The sequence below is a fragment of the Staurois parvus genome, unplaced genomic scaffold, assembly GCF_062004578.1.
Source record: "Staurois parvus isolate SC_StPar_1 unplaced genomic scaffold, SC_StPar_1.0 ptg000449l, whole genome shotgun sequence".
NCBI classification, from domain to species: domain Eukaryota; kingdom Metazoa; phylum Chordata; class Amphibia; order Anura; family Ranidae; genus Staurois; species Staurois parvus.
Genome location: NW_028318245.1, coordinates 3,388,163 through 3,410,727, shown reverse-complemented (window position 1 = coordinate 3,410,727; position 22,565 = coordinate 3,388,163). Strand labels below are relative to the sequence as shown.

The following is a 22,565-nucleotide window of genomic DNA, read 5'->3' as shown; positions in this document are numbered from 1 at the left end:
CATACAGACCCGGGAACTCAGCACAGGGATGGTGGGAACCCCTCATAATGGGCACGGCGGGCGTACAGACCTGGGAATTCAGCACGGGGATGGTGGGAACCCCTCATAATGGACACAATGGGTGTACAGAGTCTGGTGAATTACCTGATATCTGTCTTTTGGGTGAACTGACTCTCTAAGGACCAATATAATCGAAGAATTAGAGTGATTAAAAAAAAAAAAACAGTAAAAAAACTCAAAACACATATTTACAAAAATGTATTTCTTGTTTATTTTAAAAAGTCAGAATTAGTGATTTACAAACCATAAAAATGAATCTAAATGACATTTGATATAATGGATGAATATTGGTAGGTGCCGTAAAACGTCCTCTATTCTATGGTGCGCTCCGTAGGAGTGCAGGACCGGGTCAGCGCTGTTATTTTTGCCCCGCCCAGAACACATCATGAACACGAGAAAGGTTGTCAGTCTGTGTGACTTCTCTCGTGGGCAACAAGTGATCTTTTGAAACGGAAACATTTGCCGCACTCTGAGCATAAGAAATTACGCTCGCCCCTGTGACTTCCCTGGTGGCTGACAAGGGTGGTTTTCTGGACGAAACTTTTCCCGCACTCCGAACAAGAATACCGCCGTTCGTCCGTGTGAATTCTTTGGTGCGTAACAAGTTTACTTTTCCGAATAAAACATTTCCCGCACTCTTGGCACGAATAGGGACGCTCGCCCGTGTGAATCCTTTGGTGCGTGACCAGTCTACTTTTCCGAAAGAAACATTTCCCGCACTCTGGGCAGGAGTAGGGACGCTCGCCTGTGTGACTTCTCTGGTGTCGAAGGAGTTTTCCTTTCTCAATGAAACATTGCCCGCACTCTGAACATGAATAAGGACGCTCATCTGTGTGGATCTTTTGATGTATTACAAGGGAACTTTTTAGAGTGAAACATTTGCCGCACTCTGAACACAAATAAGGATGCTCGCCTGTGTGAATCCTCTGGTGCTCAACAAGTTTACATTTGCGATCAAAACATTTTCCGCACTCTGAACACGGAAAGGGGCGCTCACCCGTGTGCGTTTTCTGGTGTCTAAGAAGTTTTCCTTTCTCAGTGAAACATTTTCCACACTCTGAACATGAATAAGGGCGCTCATTCGTGTGACCCCTTTGGTGTACTACAAGTGAACCTTTCCTAGCGAAACATTTCCCACACTCTGAACATGGATAGGGGCGCTCACCTGTGTGACTTCTCTGGTGGCTAACAAAGTGACTTTTGTGAGTGAAACATTTCCCGCAGTCTGAACAAGTATAGAAAGGTCCACCTGTGTGGCTTTTCTGATGTTCAAGAAGTTCTCCGTTTTCACTAAAAAGTTTCCCACACTCTGAACATGAATAAGGGAGCTCTTTCTTGTGAATCCTTTGGTGTACTACAAGTGAACTCTTCCGAGCGAAACATTTCCCACACACTGAACATGGATAGGGGCGCTCACCGGTGTGAATTCTCTGGTGTGTCACAAAGTGACTTTTGTGATTAAAACATTTCCCGCACTCTGAACATGAATAGAAAGGACCACTTGTGTGGCTTTTTTGGTGTCTAAGAAGTTCTCCGTTTTCTCTAAAAAATTTTCCACACACTGAACATGACAATGAACTCTCTCCTGTGTGAACTCCTTCATGGATTAAAGAAAATTCATCGGGAATTGATGGATCTATTAATGCATCTGTACTGTGAGAGATTCGAGTCCTGGCACGTGATTTATCAGAAGATTCCTCAGGATTTGAGGGATCCTTTGACTTCCCAAGATGGTAAGGTCTGTAATGTGTATTTGGAGTCACGGGATTCACTCCTGGAGAATATTGTACAATGTTAATATCATCTGGTGATACAATGAGATGTTCCTTAGAGGTCTCCCGGACATAGTGTCCACCTGTGGAAAAAAATGTATAATTAATGTTAAAAGTAATTTCCAAACCTAACCTTCGGGAGACGTGTATATATATATATATTACTCCAGCATGGACAGAGCAAGAAAAGAAACATATCAATGCTAACCAGATAAAGGTTACAAGACAACCAAATCACATTGGATAACATTGCTTGTACCATGATGGCAACATTACTGTGAGAATAGAAATGACCTTCCTCCACCTCCACGGAGATGGATCTTTCATATGGTGTCCAGTATCTCCTCCTCATTTGTTGGGGACGTGACGTTATATTGAGGAATGGAGATGGACCTTCATATGGTGTCCAGTATCTCCTCCTCATTTGTTGGGAACATGACGTTATATTGAGGAATGGAGATGGACCTTTCATATGGTGTCCAGTATCTCCTCCTCATTTGTTGGGAACATGACGTTATATTGAGGAATGGAGATGGACCTTTCATATGGTGTCCAGTATCTCCTCCTCATTTGTTGGGAACATGACGTTATATTGAGGAATGGAGATGGACCTTCATATGGTGTCCAGTATGTCCTCCTCGTTTGTTGGGAACATGACGTTATATTGAGGAATGGAGATGAACCTTTCATATGGTGTACAGTATCTCTTCCTCATTTGTTGGGAACATGACATTATATTGAGGAATGGAGATGGACCTTTCATATGGTGTACAGTATTTCCTCATTTGTTGGGAACATGACGTTATATTGAGGAATGGAGATGGACATTTCATATGGTGTCCAGTATCTCCTCCTCATTTGTTGGGAACATGACATTATATTGAGGAATGGAGATGGACCTTTCATATGGTGTCCAGTATTTCCTCATTTGTTGGGAACATGACGTTATATTGAGGAATGGAGATGGACATTTCATATGGTGTCCAGTATCTCCTCCTCATTTGTTGGGAACATGACATTATATTGAGGGATGGAGATGGACCTTTCATATGGTGTCCAGTATCTCCTCCTCATTTGTTGGGAACATGACGTTATATTGAGGGATGCAGATGGACCTTCATATGGTGTCCAGTATCTCCTCCTCATTTGTTGGGAACATGACGTTATATTGAGGAATGGAGATGGACCTTCATATGGTGTCCAGTATCTCCTCCTCATTTGTTGGGAACATGACGTTATATTGAGGAATGGAGATGGACCTTCATATGGTGTCCAGTATCTCCTCCTCATTTGTTGTGAACATGATGTTATATTGAGGAATGGAGATGGACCTTTCATATGGTGTCCAGTATCTCCTCCTCATTTGTTGGGGACATGGCGTTATATTGAGGAATGGAGATGGACCTTTCATATGGTGTCCAGTATCTCCTCCTCATTTGTTGGGAACATGATGTTATATTGAGGAATGGAGATGGACCTTCATATGGTGTCCAGTATGTCCTCCTCATTTGTTGGGAACATGACGTTATATTGAAGAATGGAGATGGACCTTTCATATGGTGTCCAGTATCTCCTCCTCATTTGTTGGGAACATGACGTTATATTGAGGAATGGAGATGGACCTTTCATATGGTGTCCAGTATCTCCTCCTCATTTGTTGGGAACATGACGTTATATTGAGGAATGGAGATGGACCTTCATATGGTGTCCAGTATCTCCTCCTCATTTGTTGGGAACATGACGTTATATTGAGGAATGGAGATGGACCTTTCATATGGTGTCCAGTATGTCCTCCTCATTTGTTGGGAACATGACGTTATATAGAGGAATTGAGATGGACCTTTCATATGGTGTCCAGTATCTCCTCATTTGTTGGGAACATGACGTTATATTGAGGAATGGAGATGGCCCTTCATATGGTGTCCAGTATCTTCTCCTCATTTGTTAAGAACATGATGTTATATTGAGGAATAGAGATGGATCTTTCATATGGTGTCCAGTATCTCCTCCTCATTTGTTGGGAACATGACGTTATATTGAGGGATGGAGATGGACCTTTCATATGATGTCCAGTATCATGATTGAAAGAAAAAAAGGCTTCACCACTATAATCGGCAGGGGAACTTTGTTTTTAGAGCAGTGCGAATGAAGAATAGTCTGGTTCTAGATGACTTAGTATATTACTGAAAGAAATGACTAGATGTGCTTCTTAATTCAAAATATAACAATGGCTATTATGGAAAAAAACTGTAGAATGTTGATCTCGGGAGTTATCTGAATGCCTTTTGGGATCAGGAGATAAGGCTGAGCTTTATATGGACATCCCGTCTTCTTCCACTATGAATTTTTGTAACCCTTCTTCAACTGATGTAACAATGTAAATATATACCTTATATTTATAGAAGTGAAATGCAAATGTGAACTGTTTTTGCATTTAGTGTTTATTACTTACACATGTCCATATGTAGAGAAGATTCCTCCGGTTTACTTTCCATAGTCATCTCCCCCTCCTCCATAGACTGCTGATCTCCACTCACCAATGTCTCTTCTTCTTCCTCTTTAATCTCAATTTTGATATCTTTCAGTTCTTCAAACTAAGCCCCAAACATGATGGAATACATTTGTAAAAAAATAAATAAATAAATAAATAAACAAGTGATTACATAGAAGAATGTCAACTCATAGCTCTTTAGGTCTCCAAGCTCAGTCTCACAGACCTGATAATGGTGGGGGATGGTGGGATCTTCCTGTGTGGAATCCCGGGAATACAGAGGATGGGGACATCTCTCCGGTGGGTTCCCATTACTGAATCCATCTGTAGGAAACACACACACTGACTGAATCCATTGTTTCTATGTGTTTATCAGATGATGGGGGATCTAGATGGACCTTCTGTACTGTACCTTTCTCCACCATGTTCCTTGGAAACATACTGAAGAATCGAGATGATCCCTTTATATTGTGTCCAGTATCTCCTCCTCATTTGTTGGGAACATGACGTTATATTGAGGAATGTAGATGGACCTTTCATATGGTGTACAGTATCTTCCTCTTTTGATGAGAACATGACATTATATTGAGGAATGGAGATGGACCTTTCATATGGTGTCCAGTATCTCCTCCTCATTTGTTGGGAACATGACGTTCTATTGAGGAATGGAGGTGGACCTTTCATATGGTGTCCAGTATCTACTCCTCATTTGTTGGGAACATGACGTTATACTGAGGAATGGAGATGGACCTTTCATATGGTGTCCAGTATCTCCTCCTCATTTGATAGAACATTGGGTAGTGTAGTAAATATGATCATTTTATAATGGTGAGGACTGGAGATTATACTTTTATATTGTGTACAGTATATTGGGGTGGTGGGGTAGGTGCACTGATGATGATTTTACTGTCAGCAGTTAGGGTTTCTTTCCTGTACAGGAGTATGTGACCTTTGTATTTTGAATAAGAGCAGCATAGCTTGACCCTAATTGTAAGAAACCTTTCTTTATACTTATAGAAGTAAAACGCAAATGTGAGCTATTTCTGCATTTAGTGCTTATTACTTACTTCTGTCCAAATGTAGAGAAGATTCCTCCAGTTTATTTTCCATAATCATCTCCCCCTCCTCCATTGACTGCTGATCTCCACTCACCAACGTCTCTTCTTCTTCCTCCTCTTTAATCTCAACTTTGATGTCTTCCAGTTCTTCGTCCTAAACCCCAAAGATGATGGAATACATTTGTAAGAAGGAACAAGAGATTACATAAAAGAATGTCCTCTCATATCTTTGAATACATTTTTAGGTCAACATGCTCAGCCCATCTACCTGATAGGGGATGGTGTGACCTTCCTGTGTGGAATCCCGGGAATACAGAGGATGGGGACATCTCTCTGGTGGGTTCCCATTACTGGATCCATCTGTAGGAAACACACACACTGACTGAATCCATTGTTTCTATGTGTTTATCAGATGATGGGGGATCTAGGTGGACCCTCCGTACTGCTCTCTCCTTTACAATAAAGTCTCCTCTTACCCGGTGATGTGAGGGGCGGCTGATTGTCCATCATGACGTCCTTGTAGAGGTCCTTGTGTCCTTCTAAATACTCCCACTGCTCCATGGAGAAAAAGACAGTGACACCCTGACACCTTATAGGAACCTGACACACACAATGATACAGTCATCATCCAGACACATCCCTTGTCTGTTACTGGAGAATGTCCAAGAATTCCCAACACCGTTCACTTCTACTGTCAGCAGATCAATGATCTTCTGGGTGATTTCTAGAATCTTCTTGGCACTGGTTCCCTCTCTTGTCAGGCAGTGAGGTGGAGGCACTGTGATGGGTGATGTCCCCTGGAGACAACTGCTAGGTGGTAATGGATCACCAGATATTTCCTTCACTATTTTATAATCCTGAGTTTAGAGGGAAAGTAACAATTATCACTACAGACCTCCCAGAATCCTCCTCACCTCTTCAGTCAGGTCTCTGTTTTATTAATAGAGATAAGAGTAATGTCATGTGACCTCCCAGAACCCTCCTGTGTGGAATTCCGGGAATACAGAGGATGGGAACATCTCTCCGGTGGGTTCCCATTACTGGATCCATCTGTAGGAAACACACACACTGACGGAATCCATTGTTTCTTTGTGTTTATCAGATGATGGGGGATCTAGGTGGACCTTCTGTAATGTACCTTTCTCCACCGTGTTCCTTAGAAACATACTGAAGAATGAAGATGGACCTTTCATATGGTGTCCAGTATCTCCTCCTCATTTGTTGGGAACATGACGTTATATTGAGGAATGGAGATGGACCTTTCATATGGTGTCCAGTATCTCCTGTTGGATAAATGGTTCTATATTTAGGATGTATCCGGTCTATAAACCAGAGGCTCTGGATGGACGGTTGGATAAATGGCTCTATATTTAGGATGTATCCGGTCTATAAACCAGAGGTTCTGGATGGACGGTTGGATAAATGGTTCTATATTTAGGACGTATCCGATTTTTATAAACCAGAGGCTCTGGATGGACGGTTAGATAAATGGTTCTATATTTAGGATGTATCCAGTCTATAAACCAGAGGCTCTGGATGGACGGTTGGATAAATGGTTCTATATTTAGGACGTATCTGGTCTATAAACCAGAGGCTCTGGATGGACGGTTGGATAAATGGCTCTATATTTATATATTTAGGACGTATCCGGTCTATAAACCAGAGGCTCTGGATGGACGGTTGGATAAATGGTTCATGATCGTGGACATGACGATGGAGGAAAAGGACGGACATGCCAATGGAGGAAGAGGATGGACATAACAGGGGGGTTACTGGGTGTAAATAGAAAATAAGATCTTATTACCTCCTCTGCTTCCAGTCTCAGCAATGTCTCCTCTCTACTTCCTCTGGACTCACTTCTCACCTGGAACTTCCTGTCTACGTCTTACATCACTTCCTGTCTCCGTGTTCCACTGGCGATAAATGCCTCTCGAGGCAATCTTCACATTTCTCACAATCAGACCGATCGTTGGAAAACGTGAATGTTTTGGTTCTTGAAGAGAATTAAAAAAAAAAGCCCAGGAAAGAAATCCTTGGAACTGTGCTTGTTAATTGTCAATGAACCAAGAAAGATAATCGACTGAATGTGAACCCCAGTTTTTGACATCGGTCTCCAACGGTTTTGATGGCCATTCTCACCTCTAGGACTTTGCCTTCACAAAACTAGGGGACGTAGCTATTCAGAGAAAAGTCAATGAAATGGCCTTTCACTTTCGGGAGGTGGTACCACCTGCAAACACGACTTGTAAAAGGGATTCAGGCCGTGCTGAAACTCCCCTGCAACCATGATGGTGAGGCGGTGGGTCAGCATTTTGAGGGTTAGAGCCGGTGGTGAGGAGGTGGTATATATTATTCCCTTACTGACTGTTAGACACACTTACATTCCATGCCGATCACTTCTTAGGGGGGGGAACACTATAGCCCCATATGTGAATTCACCCGTGTTGTCACATGTGCACAGCTACCACCTCAGATTGTATGTAGAGCCCTAGCCAAACGTTTTGGGGATGACACCAATATTAATTCTCACAAAGTACTCTTCCGTGTTTTTAGATCTTTTTGTCAGATGTTACTCTGGTATACTGAGGTATAATTACAACCATTCCATACGTGTCCAAGGGTTTTATTGACAAAGACATGAAGTTTAAGTAAAGGGTCATCATTTGCAGTGTTGACCCTTCCTTTTCACAACCTCTACGATTCTCCTTGGCATGATGTCCATCTACTTATGGGTCACATCCTGACTGATGGTAGCCCATGCTTGCACAATCAATGCTCGGAGTTGGTCAGAATTTGTGGGGATATTTTGTTCACCCGCCTCTTAAGAATTGACAACAAGTTCTCAATGGGATTCAGGTCTGAGGAGTTTCCTGGCCATGGACCCAAAATTTTGATGTCTTGTTCCCCAAGCCACTTAGGCATCACTTTTGCCGTATGGAAAGGTGCTCCATCATGGTGGAAGAGGCATTGTTCATCACCAAACTGTTCTTGGATGGTCGGGAGAAGTTGCTCTCGGAGGATGTTTTTGGACCATTCTTTATTCATGACTGTGTTCTTGGGCAGAATTGTGAGTGAGCCCGCTCCATTGCATGAGAAGCGACCCCACACATGAATGGTCTCAGGATACTTCACTGTTGGCATGACACAGGACTGATCGTAGCGCTCACCTTTTATTCTGTTTTTTTCGGAAGCCCCAAACAATCAGAAAGGGGATTCATCAGAGAAAATGACTTTCCCTCAGCCCTCAGCAATCCAATCCCTGGACCTTTTGCAGAATATCAGTCCGTCCCGGATGTTTTTCCTGGAGAGAAGTGGCTTCTTTGCTGCCCTTCTAGACACCAGACCATCCTCCAAAAGTCTTTGCCTCCCTGTGCGTGTCGATGCATCACACCTGCCTGCTGTCAATCCTGTACTGGTGGTGCCCCGATTCAGCAGCTGAGTCAACTTTAGGAGATGGTCCTGGTGCTTGCTGGACTTTCTTGGACTCCTGAAGCTTTCTTCACAACAACTGAACCTCTCTTCTTAAAGTTCCGATAAATGGTGGATTTAGGTGCATTCGTAGTAACAGCAATATCCTCGCCTGTGAATCCCTTTTGTGCAAAGCAATGATGACTGCTTGTGTTTCCTTGCAGGTAGCCATGGTTAACAGAGGATGAACAATGATTTCAAGCACCACCCTCCTTTTAAAGCTTCCAGTCTGTTATTCTAACTCAATCAGCATGACTCCAGCCTTGTCCTCGTCAACACGGACACCTGTGTTAACGAGAGAATCACTGACATGAAGTCAGCTGGTCCATTTGTGTCAGGGATGAGATGCAGTGGAGCTTTTTTTGGGGGGGATTAAGTTCATTTTCATGGCAAAGAGGGACTTTGAAATTAATTGCAGTTCATTTGATCACCCTTCATGACATTCTGGAGTAAATTAAAATCGCCATCATCAAAAATTGACAAATTGAGGCAGCAGAGTTTGTGAAAATTAATATTTGTGTCATTCCCAAAACTTTTGGCCAAGGTTATATATATATGTGTGTGTGTGTGTGTATATATATATATATATATATATATATATGTACACACACACACATATACATATATACACATACAGTATAAGCAATCATTTCTGACAACTCTTTCCTGCATTCATGCAGCCATTGGGAACTACTGTGATTGGACGCAGCTATCACATCGTAACAGGGCTGCCATGACTGGTCCTGTACCATTTGGTCACTGTAGCTAATCACAGAGATCACATTAGTAAACAATGGCTTCATGACTAATAGCCATTGTTTACTACTGGACATGTGATCGCTCTGATTGGTGACAGCGATCACATGGTACCAGGGCAGAGTGGCCCAAAACACCTGCGTCCGGTGCACACAGAGGTCACGGATCGCACCACTGTGCACCCCCAGGGGCACTTACGAGGCGCAGTTTTGGGAGCACATTCGGGTAGGTCCTAAAACAACGTTTGTCCTGCCCAGCCACTGTACATATACAGCGAGGTGAGACAAGTGTTGTTCTTGGAAAACGTACCGGTAGCTCCTTCCAGAACCCCACCTATTGTGCACTCCTGGCACGATCTGTGAACGCCGTGTCCACTGGTAACAACGGATCACCGATTGGCCCCTGTACTTTGCCCAGGTAAGCGGTTAAATAATAGGAGATTCAGACCAGAACAATATACGTGTCGAGCTTTCTGGATTTTTATGAATTCAGATGATATATTGTGAATATATGAATTTTATGAGATTTTATGAATTCATTCCAATGAACAGACAATAATAGGAATCCTTTATTCCAATCACATATTTGTATAAATCACATTGAAATCACAGCTGACAATTCAGAATGATCCAATGGGACAACAAGCTGGCTTCTTTATTACAGGAAATGATGAGCATTAACCAACCCAAAGATTCATCGGCAAAAGACAAAGTTTGATTGGCTGCTGAGGGTCTCTGCAGTTTGTACATCAAGCTTTTATGTGCTGACTTTGTTACGGGAGATCTGTGTTCGCTGGAGGGGATCTATGAATGCGGGGTCTGGGGAGAGAGGATATAGTGAATGCGGGGTCCGGGGAGAGAGGATATAGTGAATGCGGGGTCCGGGGACAGCGGACATAGTGAATGCGGGGTCCGGAGAGAGCGGGTATAGTGAATGTGGGGTCCAGGGGAGTGAGGATATAGTGAATGCAGGGTCCGGGGAGAGCGGATATAGTGAATGTGGGGTCCGGGGAGAACAGATATAGTGAATGCGGGATCCGGGTAGAGCGGATATAGTGAATGCAGGGTCCGGGAAGAGCGGATATAGTGAATGCGGGGTCCCGGGAGAGCGGATATAGTGAATGCGGGGTCCGGGGAGAGCGGATATAGTGAATGCGGGGTCCGGGGAGAGCGGATATAGTGAATGCGGGGTCCGGGGAGAGCGGATATAGTGAATGCGGGGTCCGGGGAGAGAGGATATAGTGAATGCGGGGTCTGGGGAGAGAGGATATAGTGAATGCCGGGTCCGGGGTTTAGTAACACTTTATAAATGCACACCTCTCTATGTGAATTCTCTAAGAAGGTTTACTTCCCCTGTAACGTTACCCGCATGCTGAACATTAAAAAAAGGAACAAAAAAAAAAGTCACATCCCTTTATGAATTCTCAGGTGTTTAACAAAGTGTTGTTTTACACTGAAACATTTCCCACACTCTGAACATGAATAGGGACGCTCACCGGTGTGAATTCTCTGATGTGTATTAAGGTTTCCTTTCTCGCTGAAGCATTTCCCGCACTCTGGACATGCATAGGGACGCACACCTGTGTGACTCTTCTGGTGTCTAAGAAGGTTATCTTTCGTAATGAAACCTTTTCCGCACTCTGAACACACATAAGGGCGCTCGCCTGTGTGAAGTCTCTGGTGTGAAATAAGTTTTTCTTTTCGCAAGAAACGTTTCCCACACTCTGAACATAAGAAGGGGCGTTCACCCGTGTGCAATTTCTGATGCAAAGTAAGGTTTGATTTGTAACTGAAAGATTCCCCACACTCAGAACAACAATACGGTAGACCACCTATGTGAACTCTTTGGTGCGAAAGAAGTTTGTACTTTTGAGGGAAACGTTTCCCACACTCTGAACATGGGAAAGCAAGCACGCCTTTGTGAAATTTTAGATGCTTACCAAGGCTTCCGTTGGAGGCAAACCATTTTTTGCACACTGGACACGAGAAAGGATGCTCACCCTTATGACCTTCCAGGTGTTTATGAAGGTCTTCTTCATTGAGGAAACATTTCCCGCACTCTGAACATGAGAAAGGATGTTTGCCCTTGTGACCCTCTAAATGTGTATGAAGGTCTTCTTTGATGGTGAAACGTTCCCCGCACTCTGAACACGAGAATGATCGTTTTACATTGTGACCTTCTAGATGTTTATGAAGGTCCCCTTTCTTGGTGAAACGTTTCCTGCACTGTGGACATGAGAAAGGAAATTCTCCTGTGTGAGTTTTCTGGTGTATAAGAAGGAATCCTATCTGAGTGAAACTTTTCCCACACTCTGAACATAAATGGGGGCGCTCGCTCTCATGATTTCTCTTGTGCGCGAAAAGTGCCCTGTTATCAGTGAAAGATTCACCACACACCGAACATAAAAATGATAGTTCACATTTGTAAACACCTTCCTGGGTGGATGAAGATTTCTTGGGATCAGATGAAGCTGCTGAACGATCCACACGGTGAGAAGTCGGTTTATCACAAGAGTCCCTGGAATTAGAGGGATCCATTGAGTTCTCCAAAGGGTAAGGTCTACCATGTAGATTGACTTCTGGAGAAACTTCTGCTTTGTAGTTGTGAGATAAAATACAATGTCCCTTGGAAGTACTTCGAACATAATGTTCGCCTGTGGAAGGGAATTGTCCGATTTTGTATATTGAGAATGTTTTACATTTTTTAGTACATACTGTATATGCTGGGCTAGAGGTCAAACATTTCATAGGTTTTTGGTGTGCATCTAGGAGCAAACAGATTAACTGTGATTGTGCATGATGTCCAGGATCTCCTCCTCAATTGTTGGGGACATGACGTTCTACTGAGGAATGGAGATGGACCTTTCATATGGTGTCCAGTATCTCCTCCTCATTTGTTGGGAACATGACGTTATATTGAGGAATGGAGATGGACCTTCCATATGGTGTACAGTATCTCCTCATTTGTTAGGAACATGACGTTATATTGAGGGATGGAGATGGACCTTTCATATGATGTCCAGAATCTCCTCAATTGTTGGGGACATGACGTTCTACTGAGGAATGGAGATGGACCTTCCATATGGTGTCCAGTATCTCCTCCTCATTTGTTAGGAACATGACGTTATATTGAGGAATGGAGATGGACCTTTCATATGGTGTACAGTATCTCCTCCTCATTTGTTGGGAACATGACGTTATATTGAGGAATGGAGATGGACCTTTCATATGGTGTCCAGTATCTCCTCATTTGTTGGGAACATGACGTTATATTGAGGAATGGAGATGGACCTTCCATATGGTGTACAGTATCTCCTCATTTGTTAGGAACATGACGTTATATTGAGGGATGGAGATGGACCTTTCATATGATGTCCAGAATCTCCTCCTCAATTGTTGGGGACATGACGTTATATTGAGGGATGGAGATGGACCTTTCATATGGTGTCCAGTATCTCCTCCTCATTTGTTGGGAACATGACGTTATATTGAGGAATGGAGATGGACCTTTCATATGGTGTCCAGTATCTCCTCCTCATTTGTTGGGAACATGACGTTATACTGAGGAATGGAAATGGACCTTTCATATGGTGTCCAGTATCTCCTCCTCATTTGTGGGAACATGACGTTATATTGAGGAATGGAGATGGACCTTTCATATGGTGTCCAGTATCTCCATCTCATTTGTTAGGAACATGACGTTATATTGAGGGATGGAGATGGACCTTCATATGGTGTCCAGTATCTCCTCCTCATTTGGGTAGTGTGGTAAATACAATTACCTTCTTTTGATGAGGAGTAGAGATTATACCCTTCATACATTGGGGAAGGTACATTGATGATGTTCTTAATGTCAGTAGTTAAAGTTTCTCAGTCTCATCTGTACAGAAGGATGTGACGTTCCCTTTTTTGATTTCGGGCAGCTCAGGTTGCACATGATTGAAAGAAAAAAAGGCTTCACTACTATAATCGGCAGGGGAGCTTTGTTTTTAGAGCAGTGTGAATGAAGAATAGTCTGGTTCTAGATGACTTAGTATATTACTGAAAGAAATGACTAGATGTGCTTTTTAATTCAAAACATAAAAATGGCTATTAATAGTTGTAGGGAAAAAAATTGTAGAATGTTGATCTAGGGAGTTATCTGAATGCCTTTTGGGATCAGAAGGAGATAAGGATGAGCTTTATATGGACATCCCGTCTTCTTCCACTATGAATTTTTGTAACCCTTCTTCAACTGATGTAACAATGGAAAAACTGTACATACTTTACACTTATAGAAGTGAAATGCAAATGTGAACTGTTTCTGCATTTAGTGTTTACTACTTACTTGTATCCATATGTAGAGAAGATTTCTCCGGTTTACTTTCCATAATCATCTCCCCCTCTTCCATAGACTGCTGATCTCCACCCACCAATGTCTCTTCTTCTTCCTCTTTAATCTTATTTTTTATATCTTTCAGTTCTTCACCCTAAACATGATGGAATACATTTGTAAAAAAAAATAATAAACAAGTGATTACATAGAAGAATGTCAACTCATAGCTCTTTAGGTCTCCATGCTCAGTCTCACAGACCTGATAATGGTGAGGGATCTCATGATCTTCCTGAGTGGAATCCTGGGAATACAGAGGACGGGAACATCTCTCTGGTGGGTTCGCATTACTGGATCCATCTGTAGAAAACACACACACTGACTGAATCCATTGTTTCTATGTGTTTACCAGATGATGGGGGATCTAGGTGGACCTTCTGTACTGTACCTTTCTCCACCGTGTTCCTTGGAAGCATACTGAACAATGGAGATGGACCTTTCATATGGTGTCCAGTATCTCCTCCTCATTTGTTGGGAACATGACGTTATATTGAGGAATGGAGATGGACCTTTCATATGGTGTCCAGTATCTCCTCCTCATTTGTTGGGAACATTGGGTAGTGTGGTAAATATGATTATTTTCTAATGGTGAGGACTGGAGATTATACTTTTATATTGTGTACAGTATATTGGGACAGTGTGGTAGGTGCACTGATGGTGCTTTTACTGTCAGCAGTTAGGGTTTCTTTCCTGTACAGGAGTATGTGACCTTTGTATTTAGAATAAGAGCAGCATAGCTTGACCTTAATTGTAAGAAACCTTTCTTTATACTCATAGAAGTAAAATGCAAAAATTTCTGCATTTAGTGCTTATTACTTACTTATGTGCATGTGTAGAGAAGATTCCTCCTGTTTATTTTCCATAATCCTCTCCCCCTCCTCCATAGACTCTGGATCTCCACTCGCCAACGTCTCTTCTTTCTCCTCTTTAATCTCAACTTTGATGTCTTCCAGTTCTTCATCCTAAACCCCAAAGATGATGGAATACATTGGTAAGAAGGAACAAGAGATTACATAAAAGAATGTCCTCTCATATCTTAGAATACATTTTTAGGTCTCCATGCTCAGCCCCACCTACCTGATATTGGTGAGAGATAGTGTGACCTTCCTGTATGGAATCCCGGGAATACAGAGGACGGGGACATCTCTCTGGTGGGTTCCCATTACTGGATCTATCTACCTGATGATAATGAGGGATGATGTGACCTTCCTGGGTGGAATCCCAGGAATATAGAGGACGGGGACATCTCTCTGGTGGGTTCCCATTACTGGATCCATCTGTAGGAAACACACACACTGACTGAATCCATTGTTTCTATGTGTTTATCAGATGATGGGGGATCTAGGTGGACCCTCCGTACTGCTCTCTCCTTTACAATAAACTCTCCTCTTACCCGGTGATGTGAGGGGCGGCTGATTGTCCATCATGACGTCCTTGTAGAGGTCCTTGTGTCCTTCTAAATACACCCACTCCTCCATGGAGAAATAGACAGTGACATCCTGACACCTTATAGGAACCTGACACACACAATGATACAGTCACCATCCAGACACATCCCTTGTCTGTTACTGGAGAATGTCTCAGAATTCCCGGCACCGCTCACCTCTCCTGTCAGCAGATCAATGATCTTCTGGGTGACTTCTAGAATCTTCTTGGCACTGGTTCCCTCTGTTGTCAGGCTGTGAGGTGGAGGCACTGTGATGGGTGATGTCCTGTGAAGACAGCTGCTGGGTGGTAAAGGCTCACCAGATAATTTCTTCACAACTTTATAATCCTGAGTGTAGAGAGGAAGAAACAATTATCACCACAGGCTTCCCAGAATCCTCCTCACCTCTCTGGTCAGGTCTGTGTTTTATTAATAGAGATGAGAATGATGTCATGTGACCTCCTAGAATCCTCCTCACCTCTCCGGTCAGGTTTGTGTTTTATTAATAGAGATGAGAATGATGTCATGTGACCTCCCAGAATCCTCCACACCTCTCATGATCTATACAGGACTCTACTCTCTTTAGACGTATAATAAATTGAGAATCTCGTAATGGAATACATTTCTGCACAGTTCCTAGCACTGTTTTTTTTTTGTTTGGATTGAATGGAAAGAGTTAGAACTTCTTTTAAGGTATTGTTCTTGTCACATTAATGAGGTATGGGCAGAAATCACCCTTTTTCTTGCTAAAAGTTGCTTTTGTCTGTAGGGTTAGCAACAAAAATAGTATCTATTATTCATACATTATAACGAAGAGACTCTAGATGGACGGTTGGATAAATGCTCTATATTTAGGATGTATCTCGTCTATTAATCAGAGGCTCTGGATGGACGGTTGGATAAATAGTTCTATATTTAGGACGTATCCGGTCTATAAACCAGAGGCTCTGGATGGACGGTTGGATAAATGGTTCTATAATTAGGACGTATCCAGTCTATAAACCAGAGGCTCTGGATGGACGGTTGGATAAACGGTTCTATGTTTAGGACGTATCCGGTCTATAAACCAGAGGCTCCGGATGGACGGTTGGATAAATGGTTCTATATTTAGGACGTATCCGATCTATAAACCAGAGGCTCTGGATGGACGGTTGGATAAATGGTTCTATATTTAGGATGTATCCGGTCTATAAACCAGAGGCTCTGGATGGACGGTTGGATAAATGGTTCTATATTTAGGACGTATCCGGTCTATAAACCAGAGGCTCTGGATGGACGGTTGGACAAATGGTTCATGATGGTAGACATGACTATGGAGGAAGAGGACAGACATGACGGGGGGGGGGGGTTACTGGGTGTAAATATAAAATAACATCTTATTACCTCTTCTGCCAGTTTCAGCAATGTCTCCTCTCTACTTCCTCCCGACTCACTTCTCACCCGGAACTTCCTGTCTGCTTCTTACATCACTTCCTGTCTGTGTGTTCCATTGGCAATAAATGCATCTCCAGGAAATCTTTGCATTTCTCACAATCAGACCGATTGTTGGAAAACGTGAATGTTTTGGTTCTTGAGGAGAATTAAAAAAAAAAAAAAAAAATCCCAGGAAAGGAAATCCTTGGAACTGTGCTTGTGAATTGTCTATGAAACAAGAAAGATAACCGACTGAATGTGAACCCCAGTTTTCGACATCGGTCTCCAACGGTTTTGATGGCCATTCTCACCTCTAGGACTTTGCCTTCACAAAACTAGGGGATGCAGCTATTCAGAGAAAAGTCATTGAAATGGTCTTTCACTTTCGGGAGGTGGTACCACCTGCAAACACGACCTGTAAAAGGGATTCAGGCCGTGCTGAAACTCCCCTGCAACCATGATGGTGAGGCGGTGGGTCAGCATTTTGAGGGTTAGAGCCGGTGGTGAGGAGGTGGTATATATTATTCCCTTACTGACTGTTAAACACACTGACATTCCATGCCGATCACTTCTTAGGGGGGCAACACTACAGCCCCACGTGTGAATTCACCTGTCTTGTCACATGTGCACAGCTACCACCTCAGATTGTATGTAGAGCTCTGGCCAAAAGTTTTGGGGATGACACCAATATTAATTCTCACAAAGTCCTCTTCCGTGTTTTTAGATCTTTTTGTCAGATGTTACTCTGGTATACTGAGGTATAATTACAACCATTCCATACGTGTCCAAGGGTTTTATTGACAAAGACATGAAGTTTAAGCAAAGGTCATCATTTGCAATGTTGATCCTTCCTTTTTAACCACCTCCTGCCTGCCATAGAAGGAAATGTTCTGGGAGGACGTCATATGACGTGATCCTATTCTAACTGCGCACGCGCGGCTCCAGGAGCACGCTGCGATCAGCGGTGCACTGTGTCTCTAGGACACAGCGGATCACCAATCAACCGAAAGAGCCGAAGATGTCAGCTCGGTCATGTGATCAGCTGTGTCGGCATTTCTCTCCTCACGAGCTGTCACGCTGACGGGAGAGGAGAGCCGGTAATCGGCATTCCTCAGAGGGGACATGTACACTGATCATCAGAGCACTGATAATCAGTGTTCCCTAATGATCAGTGTAGCCTGTCAGTGCCCATCAATTCCAGCTGTTAGTGCTCATCAGTGCCAGTGCCACATATCAGTGCCTACCAGTGCACATCAATGCAACATATCAGTGCCCATCTGAGCTGCCTTTCAATGTCACCTATCACTGCCACCTATCAATGCCAGTCAGTGCCTCCTATCAGTGCTGCCAGTCAGTGCCGCCTATCAGTGCCAGTCAGTGCCGACTATCATTGCCCATCAGTGCTGCCTATCAGTGCCACCTAACAGTGCCAATCAGTGCCACCTATCAGTGCCAGTCAGTACCGCCTATCCGTGCCACCTATTAGTGCCATATATGAGTGCTGCCTTTCAGTGCCCATCAGTGATGCCTGTCAATGTCCATCAGTGCCACCTACCAGTGCCTCCTCATCAGTGCCCATCAGTGCCACCTATTAGTGTCCATCAGTGCAGCCTATCAGAGCCCATCACTGCAGTCTCATTAGCGCACATCAGTGAAGGAAAAAATCAGTTATTTACAAAACTTTATAACAAAAACTAAGAAATAACGTTTTTTTTACAAAATTTTCAGTGGTTTTTGGTTTGTTTAGCAAAAAATAAAAAACCCTGAGGTGATTAAATACCACCAAAAGAAAGCTCTGTCTCAAAAAAATGATAAAAATTTCATATGGGTACAGTGTTGCATAACCGAGCAATTGTCATTCAAAGTGCAACAGCGCTGAAAGCTGAAAATTGGCCTGGGCAGGAAGGGGGTAGAAGTGCCCTGTAGGAGAGGGGTTAAGACCTCTCCCTGGCATGATGTCCTTGAACCTCTGGGTCACATCCTGACTGATGGCAGCCCGTTCTTGCACAATCAATGCTCGGAGTTGGTCAGAATTTGTGTTTTTTGTTTCTGTTCACCCGTCTCTTGAGGATTGACCACAAGTTCTCAATGGGATTGAGGTCTGAGGAGTTTCCTGGCCATGGATCCAAAATTTTGATGTTTTGTTCCCCAAACCACTTAGTTCTGACTTTTACCTTCTGGCAAGGTGCTCCATCATGGTGGAAGAGGTATTGTTCCTCACCAAACTGTCCTTGGATGGATGGGAGAAGTTGCTCTCGGAGGATGTTTTTGGACCATTATTCATGGCTGTGTTCTTAGGCAGAATTGTGAGTGAGCCCGAACAATCAAAAAGGGGATTCTCCTCCCACTGATACCAATGATAGAACACTATTCCTCCCACTGACACCAATGATGGAACATTATTCCTCCCACTGATGCCAATGATGGGGCACTATTCCTACCACTGACACCAATGATGGGGCACTATTACTACCACTGACACCAATGATGGGGCACTATTCCTCCCACTGATACCAATGATGGGGCACTATTCCTCCCACTGATACCAATGATGGGGCACTATTCCTCCCACTGATACCAATGATGGGGCACTATTCCTCCCACTGATACCAATGATGGGGCACTATTCCTCCCACTGATACCAATGATGGGGCACTGTTCCTCCTAAAACGTGAAGTTTAAGCAAAGGGTCATCATTTGCAACGTTGACTCTTCTTTTTTAAGACCTCTCCCTGGCATGATGTCCATCAACTTCTGCATCACATCCTAACTGATGGCAACCCCTTCTTGCACAATCAATGCTTGGAGTTTGCCAGAATTTGTGTTGTTTTTTCTCAATGGGATTAAAGTCTGGGAAGTTTCCTGGCCATGGACCCAAAATTATGATGTTTTTGTTCCCCAATCCACCTAGTTATGACTTTTGCCTTCTGGCAAGGTGCTCCATCATGGTGGAAGAGGCATTGTTCCTCACCAAACAGTCCTTGGGTGGTTGGGAGAAGTTGCTCTCGGAGGATGTTTTTGGACCATTCTTTATTCATGGCTGTGTTCTTATATATATACACCGAGCAACCATTCCTTTATGGACACTGATAGATACAGTGAATAACGTCTTGTGACAATGGTGACTGAAAGTGGGTGGTATATATTAGGCAGCAAATGGACCTGTTGAAGTTGATGTGTTAAAAGCAGAACAAACAGCCAAGTGTAAGGATTTGTGTGGCATTGACAAGGGCCAAATGTAGTCCACTGTAATGGCTAGACCATTCGTCTCCAAACTGAGCCCCCCCTTTTCCTGCCTTTCTCCAGTCCATGGGGAACATTTCCTTCCACCGACCCCAAGACCCACAAGACACTATTCCTCCCACTGACCCCAACAATGGGGCAATATTCCTGCTACCAACCTGAACAATGGGGCGCTATTTCTCCCGTTTACGCCAATGATGGGGCTAGGGTGGCCACCTCATCCCTTTAAACCCAAACACATATTAATTATACGGGTTGTATTGGCTGATTAGGTTGGTAATTAAACTCGCTTAGTGCCTTATTGAATTAAATTAGCCTCAGAACCCGTGTCATTAATATGTGTTTGGGTTTAAAGGGATGAGGTGGCCACCCTAGATGGGGCACTATTCTTCACACCGACATCAATGATGGGGCACTACTCCTCCTACGGACACCAATGATGGAACACTATTCCTCCCACTGACACCAATGATGGAGCACTATTCCTTCCACTGACACCAATGAGGGGGCACTATTCCTCCCACTGACACCAATGATGGAGCACTATTCCTCCCACTGATACCAATGATGGAGCACTATTCCTCCCACTGACACCAATGAGGGGGCACTATTCCTCCCACTGATACCAATGATGGGGCACTATTCCTCCCACTGACACCAGTGATGGGGCACTATTCCTCCCACTGACACCAATGAGGGGGCACTATTCCTCCCACTGATACCAATGATGGGTCACTATTCCACCCACTGATACCAATGATGGGCACTATTCCTCCCACTGACTCCAGTGATGGGGCACTATTCCTCCCACTGACACCAATGATGGGGCACTGTTCCTCCCAATGACAGCAATGATGGGGCACTATTCCTCCCACTGACACCAATGATGGGGCACTGTTCCTCCCAATGACATTAATGATGGGGCACTATTCCTCCCACTGATACCAATGATGGGGCACTATTCCTCCCACTGACACCAATGATGGGGCATTATTTCTCCCACTGACACCAATGATGGGGCACTATTCCTCCCAATGACACTAATGATGGGGTACTATTCCTCCCACTGAGACCAATGATGGTGCACTATTCCTTTCACTGACACCAATGATGGGGCATTATTCCTCCCAATGACACCAACGATGGGGCACTATTCCTCCCACTGATACCAATGATGGGGCACTATTCCTCCCACTGATACCAATGATGGGGCACTATTCCTCCCACTGACACCAGTGATGGGGCACTATTCCTCCCACTGACACCAATGATGGGGCACTGTTCCTCCCAATGACAGCAATGATGGGGCACTATTCCTCCCACTGATACCAATGATGGGGCACTATTCCTCCCACTGACACCAATGATGGGGCACTATTCCCCCCACTGACACCAATGATGAGGCACTATTCCTCCCACTGATACCAATGATGGGACACTATTCCCCCCACTGACACCAATGATGGGGCACTATTCCTCCCACTGATACCAATGATGGGACACTATTCCTCCCACTGACACCAATGATGGTGCACTATTCTTTTCACTGACACCAATGATGGAGCACTATTCCTCCCACTGACACCAATGATAGGGCACTATTCCTCCCACTGATACCAATGATGGTGCACTATTCTTTTCACTGACACCAATGATGGAGCACTATTCCTCCCACTGACACCAATGATAGGGCACTATTCCTCCCACTGACACCAATGATGGAGCACTATTCCTCCCACTGACACCAATGATGGGGCATTATTTCTCCCACTGACACCAATGATGGGGCACTATTCCTCCCAATGACACCAATGATGGGGTACTATTCCTCCCACTGACACCAATGATGGTGCACTATTCCTTTCACTGACACCAATGATGGGGCATTATTCCTCCCACTAACACCAGTGATGGTGCACTATTCCTTTCACTGACACCAATGATGGAGCACTATTACTCCCACTGACACCAATGATAGGGCATTATTTCTCCCACTGACACTAATGATGGTGCACTATTCCTTTCACTGACACCAATGATGGAGCACTATTCCTCCCACTGACACCAATGATAGGGCACTATTCCTCCCACTGATACCAATGATGGAGCACTATTTCTGCCACTGACACCAATGATGGAGCACTATTCCTCCCACTGACACCAATGATGGGGCGTTATTTCTCCCACTGAAACCAATGATGGGGCACTATTCCTCCCAATGACACCAATGATGGGGTACTATTCCTCCCACTGACACCAATGATGGTGCACTATTCCTTTCACTGACACCAATGATGGGGCATTATTCCTCCCACTAACACCAGTGATGGTGCACTATTCCTTTCACTGACACCAATTATGGAGCACTATTACTCCCACTGACACCAATGATAGGGCATTATTTCTCCCACTGACACCAATGATGGTGCACTATTCCTTTCACTGACACCAATGATGGAGCACTATTCCTCTCACTGACACCAATGATAGGGCACTATTCCTCCCAC

At 43.8% G+C, this 22,565-nt stretch overlaps 2 protein-coding genes across 2 annotated transcripts in view; one reads left to right on the top strand and one right to left on the bottom strand.

The window, feature by feature from the left end:
* LOC149453334 (uncharacterized) overlaps positions 1-22,565 on the top strand; it is a 320,806-nt gene that overhangs the window by 100,068 nt on the left and 198,173 nt on the right. The gene's annotated exons all lie outside the window — the stretch shown is intronic.
* On the bottom strand, positions 248-15,765 carry LOC149453344 (uncharacterized). Its single transcript, XM_089688597.1, is given in 14 exon segments — positions 248-1,915; positions 4,285-4,426; positions 4,550-4,647; positions 5,391-5,535; positions 5,650-5,741; positions 5,858-5,996; positions 6,455-6,548; positions 11,013-12,258; positions 13,932-14,073; positions 14,179-14,276; positions 14,797-14,938; positions 15,054-15,253; positions 15,370-15,493; positions 15,580-15,765. Coding segments are annotated over 13 exon segments (4,095 nt in total). The 5' UTR covers positions 15,455-15,493; positions 15,580-15,765; the 3' UTR covers positions 248-443.